Source organism: Mirounga angustirostris, unplaced genomic scaffold (genome assembly GCF_029215605.1).
Source record: "Mirounga angustirostris isolate CCGP_5_RB_7025 unplaced genomic scaffold, mMirAng1.0.hap1 SCAF_7, whole genome shotgun sequence".
Taxonomy (NCBI): domain Eukaryota; kingdom Metazoa; phylum Chordata; class Mammalia; order Carnivora; family Phocidae; genus Mirounga; species Mirounga angustirostris.
The window spans coordinates 12687861-12702926 of record NW_026991715.1 but is presented as its reverse complement, the minus strand read 5'-3'; the positions used below and the strand labels follow the sequence as shown (position 1 = coordinate 12702926).

Sequence of the window (15066 nt, the reverse complement as noted above, 5' to 3'; positions counted from 1 at the left end):
AACAAGTCAGGAAATGACAGATGTTGGCAGGGATGCGGAGAAAGGGGAACCCTCCTACACTGTTGGTGGGAATGCAAGCTGGTGCAGCCACTCTGGAAAACAGTATGGAGGTTCCTCAAACAGTTGAAAATAGAGCTAATGTACAACCCAGCAATTACACTACTGGGTATTTACCCCAAAGATACAAATGTAGTGATCTGAAGGGCACCTGCACCCCAATGTTTATAACAGCAATGTCCACAATAGCCAAACTATGGAAAGAGCCCAGATGTCCATCGACAGATGAATGGTTAAAGAAGATGTGGTATATATATAAATGGGATATTATGCAGCCATCAAAAGGAATGAGATCTTGCCATTTGCAATGACGTGGATGGAACTGGAGGGTATTATGCTGAGCGAAGTAAGTCAAACAGAGAAAGACATGTATCATATGATCTCACTGATACGAGGAATTCTTAATCTCAGGCAACAAACTGAGGGTTGCTGGAGTGGGGGGTGGGGTGGGAGGGATGGGGTGACTGGGTGATAGACACTGGGGAGGGTATGTGCTCTGGTAAGCGCTGTGAATTGTGCAAGACTGTTGAATCTCAGATCTGTACCTCTGAAACAAATAATGCAATATATGTTAAGGAAAAAAAAAAAAGAAGAAGAAGAAGATAGCAGGAGGGGAAGAATGAAGGGGGGGAAATCGGAGGGGTAGACAAACTATGAGAGATGATGGACTCTGAGAAACAAACTGAGGGTTCTGGAGGGGAGGGGGGTGGGAGGATGGGTTAGCCTGGTGATGGGTATTGAGGAGGGCACGTTCTGCATGGAGCACTGGGTGTTATGCACAAACAATGAATCATGGAACACTACATCTAAAACTAATGATGTAATGTAAAGGGATTAACATAACAATAAAAAATATGGTCAAAAAAATAGAAAAAAAAATTTTGGAAACAAAGTCCTCTGATCTATTCATATTCCAGACATAGGTTTACAATACCTTTCAACTGGCTTGCAAGAATAACTCTTTGACAGTACATTTATTGGCTGAATTTTGATAAAACTGCATAATTGGTGGATGGAAATGAGTATTAGGACCTAGTAATGCATTTTTGGTGCATTTTAATACTACATTACTTTGTGAGACTCTTTTTTCAGCTATGATGATGAATAAAACCTTTTTTCAAAAAAAAAAAAAAACTAGCCACAGACTCAGTGTGACAAGGCATCTGGGGACTGCCACGTTTCCAAGTAAGAAGGCGGGTGACCCAAGATCTGACGATCCGATTAAATCCTTAAAGCACTTTGTATACAGGATATGAGACTTTTTTAAAGATTACATAATGGTGGATGATAAGTATGAAGGACAGTGGAAAAGCTAAAAAAAAAAGAAAAAATAGATTTTATATGTGAACATATTAGAAAAACCTTTATTTCCCCAATACCACACAGTCAAAAGTGCCCAATAATTTGCTCTGAGAGGAGAAATATCTTATATAATAAAAGTGACTCCTCTTCTTCATATAAGTTTAATTTCCTGTAAATGATTCTCATATAAAGAAAAAATTTGAAAGGAACACAATTTACATAATCCATTAAAGATATATTTAAGCATTCATATAGCAACCTCACCCCAAAAGTGCTTAAAATCTCATTTAAACTAGGCCAGGAGGGGCACCTGGGTGGCTCAGTTGGTTAAGTGTCTGCGTTTGGCTCAGGGCATGATCCCAGAGTCCTGGGATCGAGCCCCGCATCAGGCTCTGTACTCAGCAGGGAGCCTGCTTCTTCTCTTTTCCCTCTGCCTCTTCCCCAGCTTGTGTGCTTGCTTGCTCTCTCTCTCTCAAATAAATAAATAAAATCTTAAAAATAAATAAATGAACTAGGCCAGGAAAGAAAAGTGTTTGTCAACTCCAACTCCTTTTTGTGCCAAAATTATTAGGACTGATTCAATATTCAACAATGCAATTTACTCACAAGAAAACTTAATCTAGCTATCTTTACTGTGTCCTGAATCTAAAATTTATAATACTGGGGACGCCTTGGTGGCTTAATCAGTTAAGCATCTGCCTTCGGCTCAGGTCATGATCCCAGGGTCCTGGGATCGGATCCCACATCGGGTTCCTTGCTCAGCAGGGAGCCTGCTTCTCCATTGGCCTGCCACTCACCCTACTTGTGCTCTCTCTCTCTGACAAATAAATAAATAAAATCTTTAAAAAATATAAAAATAAAATAAAATTTATAATGCCATCCCAAAACTAGAATACTAGATTTAGAAAATAATTCAGAAAATCACCAATGATGTTCAAAAGCCAATAAATTCAATTGAGATATAAAACGTTCAAATCAATTTTAATTGATTTCTAGCTACAGTATCATTGGTATAGACGGCCCCTTAGGAACTACTCCAGTATTTTCCAGATGCTTGGGTATATCGTCAACCAAGGAAGCAACAGATCAAGGAGTAGTCACTGGCCACACATTAAGAACCCTACGATACAGAGCAAATCTTCATGTATTTGGACCACGTCAGTTTCCAAGTGGATGCAGGGGTAAAAGTTCAGACAAGACCAGATATTAGGTTTCAGTTTTACCTTACTTCTCCCTCTTAAAGGATATGCTATACACCAGACCAAGCCATACAAGTCTGAAGATTCAAATGAAAAAGTCCCTCAGTGATCCTGGAACTAATGTGTCCATCTGAGGGTCCTCTGTACCACAAACTACTCTAGGGAGGCTATGGCCCAGGGTTCTAGCTCTGTTTCCAGCTGGTTCCTCTCCATCACCCCACCCCCAACACACATCATAGCCTCACTTTCCACCTGACCTGATTTAGAATCACTCCCGTGTGTGTGGCCGGGGGCAGGGGGGGCATCCTTTCTCCCCTCATCTGAAAACACTGGGCAAAGATGAAACCCTGATTAAATCCAATTATCCACCTATTCCATCTCTATACCAGAGCAACTAGAAATGGATCAAGAAAAATGTGCAACCTTCTAACAGTTCTCATCTTAAATCCATGGCCACAAATCTCAAATAGGCAACCAGCACCGTTCAACACAGTGAAGTAGACTAAAATACCTAGTTTGTTCATTTTCCCCGTATCCAAAAATACTCTTTCATACTTTCTCCTCTGTTCTCAAGCCTCCTGGACCTACCCACTCTCCCAACGAATGATTGCATGGAGAAAACAGAAGCAGAGACCCAATTTTTTCTTCTAACACCCAAAACTACCTACCTCACCCACACTCTTCCTTACTTCCTATTACAACAAATCGTATGTTCCCACTCCTATCATAGTCCAACCCTTCCATTCGTGCTCTGGATCCAGCTTCTCACTTTCTCAAGGAAATGATAGCCCTCTCTGTCCTGCATTATTAATTTTTCCCCCGAGGGATCTGCAGGATACCAACCTCCACTCTCTTCAGTACTCACTAAATCCACACCCCCTACACTGACTATCCTATCTCTGTGCTTCTTGAAAGAGTTACTTAGATGGTGGCTTTCACTCCGTGTCCCCATATTCTCTCCTCAGTTTAATCCAATCAGGTTTCTACTTCCTCTCAAATGTAACTGAGATTACAATTGTCAAAGTTATCAGAGAAGTCCATCGAATCAAATCCCTCACTCACTTGTCTGTTCTCTTTCCTGACCCCTCAATAGCATTCGATACTGCCCTGCCTTCCATTTAAACATCTCCTCCTGGCCCCAGACAGTGATCATCACTGATCTCCATGTCACTGTATTTATTTTTTTTTACCACTGAGTAGTGATTATAAGTTCAGGCTATTGAGTCAGATGGACCTGGATTCAAATCTTGGCTCTATCACTTTCTAGGACCCAACCTAGTTAATGATATTTAACCACTGAGCAAGCTAGGGGAAATATTAGTACCTAATTCATAGCTGTGAGGGTGAAATTAGGTAATTTATTTTTTCTCTTTTACCTCTTAGCAGCATGTGACATAATTCACTCTCCAAGAAATGTTCTTCCTTTGGTCTCTGGCTGCTCCTTCCCAATCACTGTCATAAGCTCTACTTGCCTTTTAAATTTAGGAACTCATAAATTTCTATACTCTGTCCCTAAGTGATTGATCTCCTCCATTCTTATGATTGAAACTATAATCTAAACCTCAATGATTTCCAAATCTCAATTTCTAGTCTATAATTTTTCCCAAGCCCCAGATTGCCAACCATCTCCACCTGGATATCACAATTATGTCATGCTCCACACACCTCAAAAGATAAGTCTCTATACTTTTTCATGTGCTCTTTCCCTCACCTGAAACTCCCCCGCCTGTCACAGTATCTAACTCCTTGCTGTCAGTTTCCAGAGCTCCATATATTTCCTCTTTTGTAATAGTCACTAAACTTCTATTTACTGGCTTGCTAGACCAGAAGCTCCATGATGAAAAATAAGACCTCTCCATCTCAGTAATACCTTGTCTAGTGTCTCTAACATAGGAAATGTTTAATAAATATTTCTTGAATGGAATTTGAGCTATTTAAAGTTACTGCTTATTCAATTTATGAAACTGCATTTTATTTGCTCAGTTGTCTAATTCATTGTAAACACTTTTATTTCAAAATACTCAAACCATGGGTTTCCATTACTGTCATTTCTAATCCATAAAAATACATCAAACAAAATTTAAAGGTATTTCTAAATATATTCTATTATGCCTGTGAAATACTATAATTATCAATTGCCTCTGGATATAAAAAGTTAAAAAGGTTACAAAGCTAGGAAAGACAAACAAGGGTGATATTATTTGTTTCCCTACTTTGGAATCCCACAACATTTTTAAAAAGAATGTTAGTAAAAAGATGATATTTTAATTCTGAAATGCATGAACTTTCTGGAGTATTTTTAAAAAGGATTTTCTCCTCCAAGACTCTTTTATCATTTCCTCCACATGAATCCTCAATTCTATCACACTCTAATTGTGTATTGTGTATATTCTGCTTATCTTTACCTATCAAAGATAGTGTCCAAAACAGTATTTTTTTTTAGCTTATAAAGTCCTATCATGGATAAATGCAGCGTTTCCATTAGGGAGCCTGAAATATGAAAAAAGTTTACATACACACACACACGCACACACACACGCGCACTCTCACACAGATACAAGGGGGTTCACTGTGATATCAAGGAGCTATAATATATCATCAGAACACATCAAGGTACATCAACATAAAGTCTTTTAGAAAGTCCAATTGACCACAAAACTAAAAAAATAATCTAAATTGAGGAAAAATATTTTGTATTGCTCTTATGTAGAAAACATGACACTTGAAGGACACTATCATTGAGAAATTGATCACAATGAAAAAGGATACAAAACAAAGTTAAGAATCAGAAAACTAGAGCCACAAAGCTTTAGGGATACTTAAATAAATTCAATTCCAAAGAACCAGACTTTGTTCTCCGAGTATCTGGGCAATTATCTCATAAATAAGGGCTGTCTGTATTTTCTCTAATTTCTGGAGTATTTGATCAAATTGCTTCTGCATATTCTATAATAAAATAAAACACATATAACGAAAGCTTGTTTAATTTGTACACTACTGGAATACAGAAATTATAAAATAGAGGGCTCTCTAATATTACAGAAGTACCTGAGCTTTTCACTGGTCTCCTAAAACTATCCAAAGTAATTAATTAACTAGTTATCTAAGAACCTATATTTGAGATAGTAATGTTATACCTTTCTCCAAAAGCTCTTAAATCCTTTGGATGCAACCTTTGAGTTTCTGCGTGTGTTTGCAAAATAATTATGGAAAGCCATTTATGAAACTAAGAAGACCTCTTTTTTAGGTTAGACCTTTCATCTACTAATTATACTCCTGGGGAATAACCCTATATACCAAGGAGGCTTCATTCATTCATTTATTCATTCATCGATCATTCAGTAAATGTTTGTTGAGCATCTACTCAATATACACAAAGATGTTTATCACAATTAACAGGAAAATACTGGAAACAAACCTATTATCTGACAATAGAGGAACTGTTAGAAAATCATAGTATGTCATAGCCAAAGCACGATGCAGTCATTTAAAATACATCATGGTGAGTTTGAAGCAATATGGAAAAGGGTTTGCAGAGTTATGTGAAAAAAAGCAGTTATACATAAAATCAAAGAATTCATATGATCCCCTCTCAAAATAAAGAGAATAAACACCAAAATAAAAGAGTCAAATACACTGGCTGCATCCTGGGGGTAAATCTATTAGTTTCTCTTTATATCTCTGGAATTTTCAAGTTTTCTATAATAAACATACACAACTTAAGTAATTAAAAAATCCACAATTTTTTAAAAAGAAAATCAATATTTTTCGATCATTTCATTTGAGAAGAAAAACCACTGACCTGTCTTCAAAACTTTCTGAACCCTAAATAACCATCCCAAATGATACAAATGAGAATTAGTATCTTGATACAGAACTGCTGGAGGCAAAGCTCATTTTATAAAATTACTCATCAAAATCAGTGAGTAAAAAGCCCAAGAATTTATAGAATGTTTCTTCAGATCATAGAGAGCATAATGTAGAAAAGGTAATAATTGCTTCTCATCAAAATGGAAAAAAATTCTGACTAATGAATGAGATTATCTTCTCATAACCACATTGAGTATTGAACAGTAATAATAAAACCTCAATTCCTATGCCTAGGCCAAATATAATTACTATTTTTAAAAAATCACTTATAAGTTAAGAGACCCATAGGAAAAAAACAACTGGAAGGTCCTATAGCAAAACCAAACAGTGCTGTGGGTATTGGAATTACACTTGGTTTTAACTGACTTTTTTCCCCTATATTTTTCAAAATGTCCATTATAAATATACAGTTATTATACAAGAGAAAAATAAACTGAAATTTTCAAGAGAATATGCTGAAATTTATTCACTGTATGAATCAGATTTGTAAAAAATATAACATTTGTAAAATTTAGACCTGTTCATCAGAGTAGCTCAGAGAACTTTGAAGGTCCTTCAAAAATCAGTCAATACAAACATCACTTTTAAGGAGATCAAAATACTTTAAATTTCTAATACAAGAGTTCATAATTTGAACAACATATGTATTTTCCTTTTACTAAGATACCTGTCATAAACAGATCTAAGGATGTTTTCTTTTTAATGATGCAGCCTATTTCTTGGTTCATAAGGTATTAACATCAATGATGCCATGTGCCTGTTACAGTGAACTGTGTTAGTGAAATGGAGCCTCTACTGAACTAACATCGAAACAAGTAACTTTACTATGTGAAAGTGTTTTGTAGTATCTCGCATTCACTTAAGGTGTAAAATTATTTCAACTTAATCAAAGAAAAAGAAAAGGAAATTGAGAATCCATATACCTATCACTTTATGGAGAACCACCACCACCACCAATAAAACAATAATTGCATATGAGAACAGCTTTTAGGGTGCCCGAGTGGCACGGTGGGTTAAGCGCCTGACTCTGGGTTTCCGCTCCGGTCGTGACCTCTGGGTCCTGGGATCAAGCCCCTTGTCAGGCTCCACGCTCAGCATGGAGTCTGCCTGGGATTCTCTCTCCCTCTCCCTCCGCTCCTCCTTCTCTCTCTCTCTCAAGTAAATTAATTAATTAAAAAAAGAAGAACAGCTTTCAGCACCCTCAAACATATATACATATTACAGGATCAACTACTAAATTATTAAATAAGCAAAAAGATACAGTATCTTAGCAATGAATAAAGCACAGGGCTCTGAAGTAAAATTGTCTGGTTTCAAATCCTAGTTCTACTGTTTTTTGGTCATATAACCTGAGGGAATAATTTAATGTGTATGTGTTTCCATTTCTCCATCTTTTTATAAAATAAGGATAATAATAAGACTTCACACCCGAAAGAAGTAGTTTAAATAATGGAGGAGATATCATGCCTAGCACAAAGTAAGCACTAAAACAGGGTTTTCCCTCGTTTTTCTTCACTCTAAATAGAATCTGCCATCCACTTTGGAGATAAGAATAAAGGTCTCTAACTCAAAAAATTGGTACTGAAAGTCCTAAATTCACCTGAAATCATAATTACCCATCCATAAAGTACCCTGTGCAACCCGAGCATAATCCAACTTAACATTAAGATAAATGACAGTACCCTTTCAAGGTGATTTTTATCCCAGTTGTTTCAAAAGAAGAAAAGAATGAAACACAAAGATTCTTTCTTAAAAGATGTACCAAAAAAATTTAGAACCACTGTACTAACAAAACAGGATATAAATGCAAAGTTACTGGGGAAAATGCAATAATGCACGCTTTACAGCAAAATTTAAATATTTCAGTGTTTTAAGAATATTCAAAGTTAAAGTGCTTTGAGTATTCAAAATTACCAACGTTTGTTAAGTATAAAACTGCTGTTCTCTATAAATAAAAAAATTTCAACTGTCTATGATTAGCCTGGAACTAGTTACACTATATAACTTATTAGAGTCATTCAACTATCTTGGGGATTATTTTGTTCTCTTTTCTCATACAGAAATTAATACAAGTGACAGAATGTAACAAAAATGTCAATAGTGTTAAAGGCTTTTTAATAAATTGCATTTTGGCAAATAATCATAAAGAAATTAACAAACAATGAAATCATAATGATTTCATTTATTTGTTCTGTACCTATCTGATTAATAGGCATTAATTTCGTTGATGGAAACAAGAGCACCCTATTGTTATATACAGATTAGAAATGTGAACACTTAGCATTTCCCACAACTGTTCCTTAGAGCTAGGACACACTGATTTCACACATTATTTTGAATGTTACTTCAAATAACACTGTAAATGCCAGAGGTTAGATAAGCAAAGAGCTCTACTGCCCTCTAACGAAATAAACCAAAAAGAAAAAAAAAATTCTCATTTAGAGGTATCTCGGAACAGAAAAATAATCTTACTCTGCTAAATGCAGTAGACAAATACTAAGACAATTAACTGCAAACAACTAGAATATATATCAAAATACCGTAGGAAAAGCTACAATCATCCAGTTTTCATGATAAAATTAGCAGCAAAACAGGAAAGCCTTGAGACAAGAAAGTTCCAAGAGAAAGGAGACCATTACAACAATGCTATCTAATGTGATAGCAATTAAAACTTCACTGCAGGCTACACTTTTCATGTGTATGTTGGAAGTGAATGAGAAGAAAGATTTTTAGAAACCACACACTTTGGTGAATTACAGGAAGTTTTCAGTTCAGCAGCTCAAAAATAAACACCATCAAGAATAGTCTCTCTCATAATATTTACTGACTAATCCTCTCAGAATTATTTTAATGCATGTATATTTTCAGGATAACTGCCCTGTGTCATGAACACTTAAAAGAATTTTATTTAATGCTTCCTGTTTTAAACGAATGCCAATTTCATCATATGGCAACTGTATTCTAAGATACTTCGCATCATAAATTAACCACTTAGCTTTTCATGGTTCTTTGAATAAAAGCTCTGCCTTCTTTTAACAAACTTGGTTTTTAAAACATGCTCCATATTCCCATTCCTTTCACCTAATATTTCAACCTGTCAAGAATTCCCAAACTCTCATTCAAGTGCAAAGAACAGAGTACCCAGTCATACAAAAAGAGAGATTTAAAAAAAAAAAAAAAGTATGCTTCCCAGCAGCAGCTCAATGAAAGAACAGGGGTGTGCTAGTCAACTGTTCCTTAGAGCTAGGACACACATCACTTGGAGATGGCAAGTGTCTGTCCGGGCTGACAGGGGGTAGACACTTCATTAAGTGTCTCCTGTTTAGCAGACATAACAAACAGGGGCCAAATCCCCACAGTGCTATAGGGAAAATAAGCAATACAGACAAAGAGGTTGACTTAAGTCTGCATACAAAATGAAAATATCCTTTATTTTTTTTAAGATCTTATTTATTTATTTGAGAGTGAGCAAGAGAGAGCACAGAGGGAGAGGGAGAAGCAGGCTCCCCGCTGAGCAGGGAGCCCGACGTGGGGCTCGATCCCAGGCCCTTGGGATCATGACCTGAGTGAAAGGCTTAACCGACTGAGCCACCCAGGTGCCCCGAAAGTATCCTTTGCTTTTGGGTGGTGCTGCTCTTCTTCCCAGGGGTCTGTCTGCCGATGAAAATGGTCCTCCAGCTCTACAGGTTGTAAGGGTAACCAAAAGTCCATTCAAAATTTCAAACTAGCAATGCGCAGGAAAATCTAATGTAGTCAAGTCTCTATCTCCAATGAGTTGAATTTTACAACTGTGGAGATTTTCTGAATAATACAAATTAAAAACATGACTCCTTTACTAGAAGCATTACTCATTCCCTCCTACTGCCTAAAATTATAACTGACATATAAACATATTTTGAAGACATAATAAAGGAGCTGGGAGGAGTCATGCATCCCAAAGTCAAGCATTGCCTAAACCATGATACTTAAAGTATACCCAATATATGGTCAAAATAGTATCCGTCCCAACTATAAACTGCATTTAGCTACTGAGACATAACGTACGGTAGCCATGAGAAGTGCAACAGTCAAGGGCTATGGCCCCTTAGAGAATGGATGCATGTGTACGTATATACGACGCACACAGGTACATACGTGTGTCTTCACTCACAATAGTCCCAGTCTACACCAGGGAGTTCCAGATCATTATGCTAAACCTAAAGGACTGCCTTCCCTACCTAGTTCATGGGAAGAAAAAAAGGACTTTCCAGGCTGTCCCTTGCCTCCCCAATTCCCAGTTCGCCTAAATATGAAAATCACAATCAAGAAATAAAAGAGGGGAAGAAGGCAAAGAAAGGGAAAAGGTTAACTCCATCAGTAAAAAAGTTTACTGTCAGCTTTAGTTTAAAACAAAGACATTTATTTATTCAATGGCCAAAAAACATTTTATTGATGACGATGATGGTGGTGGTGGTGGTAGCCTGCATTTTTGAGCATTTACCTAATACCAGGCATTGAACTAAGCACTACATACGCTGGGTCTCCACTCTTCATATAAACCCCATGAGACAGGTAATATTATCCCCATTTTATAGGTGAAGAAACTGACACTCATAAAGATTAATTAAGTAAATTACCCCAAGCTACACTGCTACTAAATTCCAGAATATATATACCAGTCAGTTCAACTCTTAACCACTAAATTTATATTATTTTACATATTATTATTTATATTATATTAACGTAAAATGTGTGAAATGAAATACTTTTGAAACACTGCAATGAATTAATAAATGATATGCAGTGAGACCCAACTCAATTGCCTAAAATTTTACAGACATGGAACGTGGGCTAGGTATTGGTCCCGGTTCTTACGGAAGACAAAAATGTCTATGATATACTGCATAATGACAGTTCTAACAAAGAAGGAGTAACACTCCCTCCTTCAGTGCCCGTTATAACCAGTAACATTCTCCCGCCCTTCTCTGATCACATCCAGGCATAGTAATCTCTCCTTCCTCAGATCTTCCTACCTCACTCTCACCTCTGTTTTATTGGTCTTAAAATGAAGTAAAGTCTCCTCATTTAGGGGGAAAAGTCACTCCCCTTTATCTATCTTAGAAACATAACCAATTACGACAAAAATACAACAAACAGCTTTTATTGATATCTTAAATATATGTTTCTCTAAATGCTACAGTAAAGAAAATACTTCATGCCAATTCTTTAAACTTGATAACATGTTCAAGCTTCCTGAAATTAACACTAAGGAGAAATCACCATGAGGTAAAAAATGAATCCAAAATTCTATTTTGCAAGAATTGGGATTTAAAGACATGCACACAAATACAACTCATGTTACCTTCATAATCCAGGCATTGGCTAGACAACAGTATTCCCTCCACCATATGTATGCAGCTTAAAACACCCGGAAATATCCACAAATACCTGAATCATTAAATATCTGACTTTTATCTGGCAGTACCAAGTTTTCCCATTGCAGAATTTAAAAGGAGACATTATGAAAAGCTCTTGCAAGAAAGGTAGCCTGCAAGACATTGCTTCAAATGAATAATAAAGTGATAAATCAGTCTAGTATCAAAAACTGTCACAAATAAAGAGCTGACAATTCATTAATCCTTATTTAATTGTGTTTAAATTTTCAATCCAGAGGGCAAAGACCCTGCTAACAATAAAGTACAAGACCTAGTAAACAACATATACATTTCAATGAGATACCAGTTCTTACCTTTGAATCTTCATTGCTCACTCCTAGCTGTAATACAGCCTGAGGAGATTTCAGTTTCGCTTGAGCAGAGTGAGCCATCTGAAGGTTAAGCTGCCATCCGACCGTCTCGAGCTATAAAAGACAAGTGCAGATTGGAATCAGATGGTACAGAAGGAAGACAACAGTCAACTTTAAGCAAATCTCCCATCCACGGGAATGAACACGGGTAGCCTGGACTTAGTAGAAAGTCAGTCCCAGGGCTCCTTCAACCTGCATATCCTGCAAATTCTCCCTTTGGGCTCATTACACTGGCCTTGTGCCATGCCTGTCAAATTCAACAATAAAGCCTGGTCTTCAAATACACTGTATTCTAAAAATAGAGGTCTTAGACTAAGCAATGAAGTACACTAAAAGAGTCAATGGTTTTTAAGTAGTAAATTACTTTTTAAAGATAGTATATATTTAAAGCCAACGATTTTTAAATAGTTAGCGATTTTAACTAGCACTTCAATGACCTCCCATTATCTTTCAAAACTGTATTAGGTAGAATACAGGTAAGACTTTTTGTTTGTTTAAATTTAGAGGAAAACTGAAGTACCCAGATGGTAAGAGGTTCACACATTAAGACACAGTAGGACTGGAAAAGAGCCAGAAAAAGAACCGATATTTACTAGTGAGCAGGTGTTATCATGCTTTCCAAAGTACTCTAACTTATTATGGTTCCCAGTTATGACAGAAATTAATTAGAACATTTCCTTTGAACTTATTAATTAACACAACAGCAAAATTTAATCAGGTAAGGCAAAAACAGTAAAGACAGACTACAACAGTTTAAGTTTTCTTTTAAAATATTAAACAGCACAAATGTGGCTTTATTGAACTTGACAGACGATTGGTTTCTCTAACCTCAGAACTAGAAGTATAATAAAGTTTTAGATTTAATTTCCAGTAAATCTCAAGTATCAATATTTAGGGAGGACTGTGACATGCAATTGTTATACGCTCTGACAACAGGGCCCTAATAACTGATTTAATAAAACTACCCTAGCTACACTGGTAAGAATGGCAGCCTCATGACAATTTTTACTTAACCAGAATGCTAACTGCTAACTTGAAAGACTGTTCAACAGCTAGAATCACAGCAGTGACTCAGAGCCAAATTGGAAAGAGAGCAATGAAAGTAAGATCTATTCGAGAGAGGATGTGATGAGAAAATAAAGATACAGTACTGTTCTTTCTGGCACTGAACCTTTGAAGGGTAATGGGTAAAAAGAGGGAAGATGTTGCATGGACATATTCCACAATGCCATAAGGAAAACATCAATTTGATGGTGCATGTTAATTAAGTAAAGATCCTGAGCATACCGATCTGACTCACGGATCACAGTAATCAGAGTCTCTAATCCCAGCCCACCACTACTTCCAACGGTCATGTGCAACAGACCCACCAATGAAGCAAGAAAAAGCATGCTGTAACCACTCCAAGCATTTTGATACAGGTCACTGCCTTAATTGAAAAGCACCTTACTCATATGAACCTATGAGATACTGTCTTGATCTTATTTTACTGATCCTATCCCAGCCCCTGAAGCACTTAAAATAAATATTAAGTGACTAAATAAAAACACACCCTCGTTGTGGCCAGAAATTTGCATAAATTAATGTATCCTTAGCCGATGCATAAAAGTGGTAAAGGAAAATCTACAAGAGCCCTGAGCTTATGCTTTGGTTCATGCTTCAGCTGTCACTCACTAGCTAAGGGACTATGGTTAAGTCACCATCTTTCAAGACCTCAATTTCTTCATATAAAATGGGAATAAATCTATCTGAACTATCTACTTTCCTGAGTTATTGGTAATAACAATGAAGAAAATGTGTATTCAAAGGTGTTTTGGAAACTGCAAAGCATTATAAATTAAAGGCTTTTTAATACCTGATTTTTTTCTACAGTATCTTTTAGATACATTAGACACTCTATATCTGTTGAATTGAATTGAATTTAAATGAACTGAACTGAATTGAAATGAATCAAAGAATACTCACAAGGAAAGGTAATTTTTAAGAGTCATGACTAAAAGAGTTGGTGGGTTGGCTTTCTTAAATTCCAGAGCCTTTTCTATGGAACTTTGTGACTGAAAAATATTTGTCCCATGCCCATTTTAAAGAGTAATTTAAAAAGTAAATAGAATTGCTAAGTTCATATGTATTATATGCACATACCCACACCCACACATAAAATTTCTCAGAAAATGATCAGTATTCAGAAACCTTAAATGAAGAGGGAACACAGAAAGAACTAGAATTATAAAAAAATACAACTACACACAGTAATAATAATAAGAAAACAAATAAACCCTTTACAGTGAAACTAGGAGACAAAGAAAATCAACACTACTTGAGACAGGGACTCATACTCATTTTACAGCTTAAATGGGTAAAATGTAAATAATTGGTGAATTGGAAACAAAGAATATATAAAAGTTCCTTATATTATTATTGCAATTTTTCTCTAAGTTTAAAATTACATAAAAATCAAAATAAAAAATTCTAAGAAATTGATTCAATTAAAAATCATCAATGGATACTAAACTTAGGCAGGGAAGTTTGGTTTGAAATGCAGTCACAAAGTTTCCACCCACAACTGCTTACTAGTTACAAAACAAAAATAGTCATTTTGCAGTGAAGAAAACAAAGATCTTAACCAGAGATCAAAATTGGTATCGCCCAAAAGCGGCAAACATCATGTGTCTCTAGGTGTGATACAAGACCACAACCATTTATGTACCTTTTTAGCCAAGAAATCATAACCTTAATTTGATTATGAAGAAACAAAAGAAAAAGAAAAATTGAGGAACGTCATGAAAAATAAGTGACACATACGCTTCAAAAACATAAATGTCCTAGGGACGCCTGGGTGGCTCAGTTGGTTAA

At 36.1% G+C, this 15066-nt stretch overlaps 1 protein-coding gene across 3 annotated transcripts in view; it reads right to left on the bottom strand.

Moving 5' to 3' along the window:
• Positions 1-15066, bottom strand: part of COMMD10 (COMM domain containing 10) — a 212669-nt gene that overhangs the window by 164075 nt on the left and 33528 nt on the right. For all 3 annotated transcript variants that reach the window (XM_054511188.2, XM_045891298.3, XM_045891307.3), the window contains exon 5: positions 12157-12267. In XM_054511188.2, the coding sequence (XP_054367163.1) occupies positions 12157-12267 (111 nt within the window). The remainder of the gene's footprint in view (positions 1-12156; positions 12268-15066) is intronic.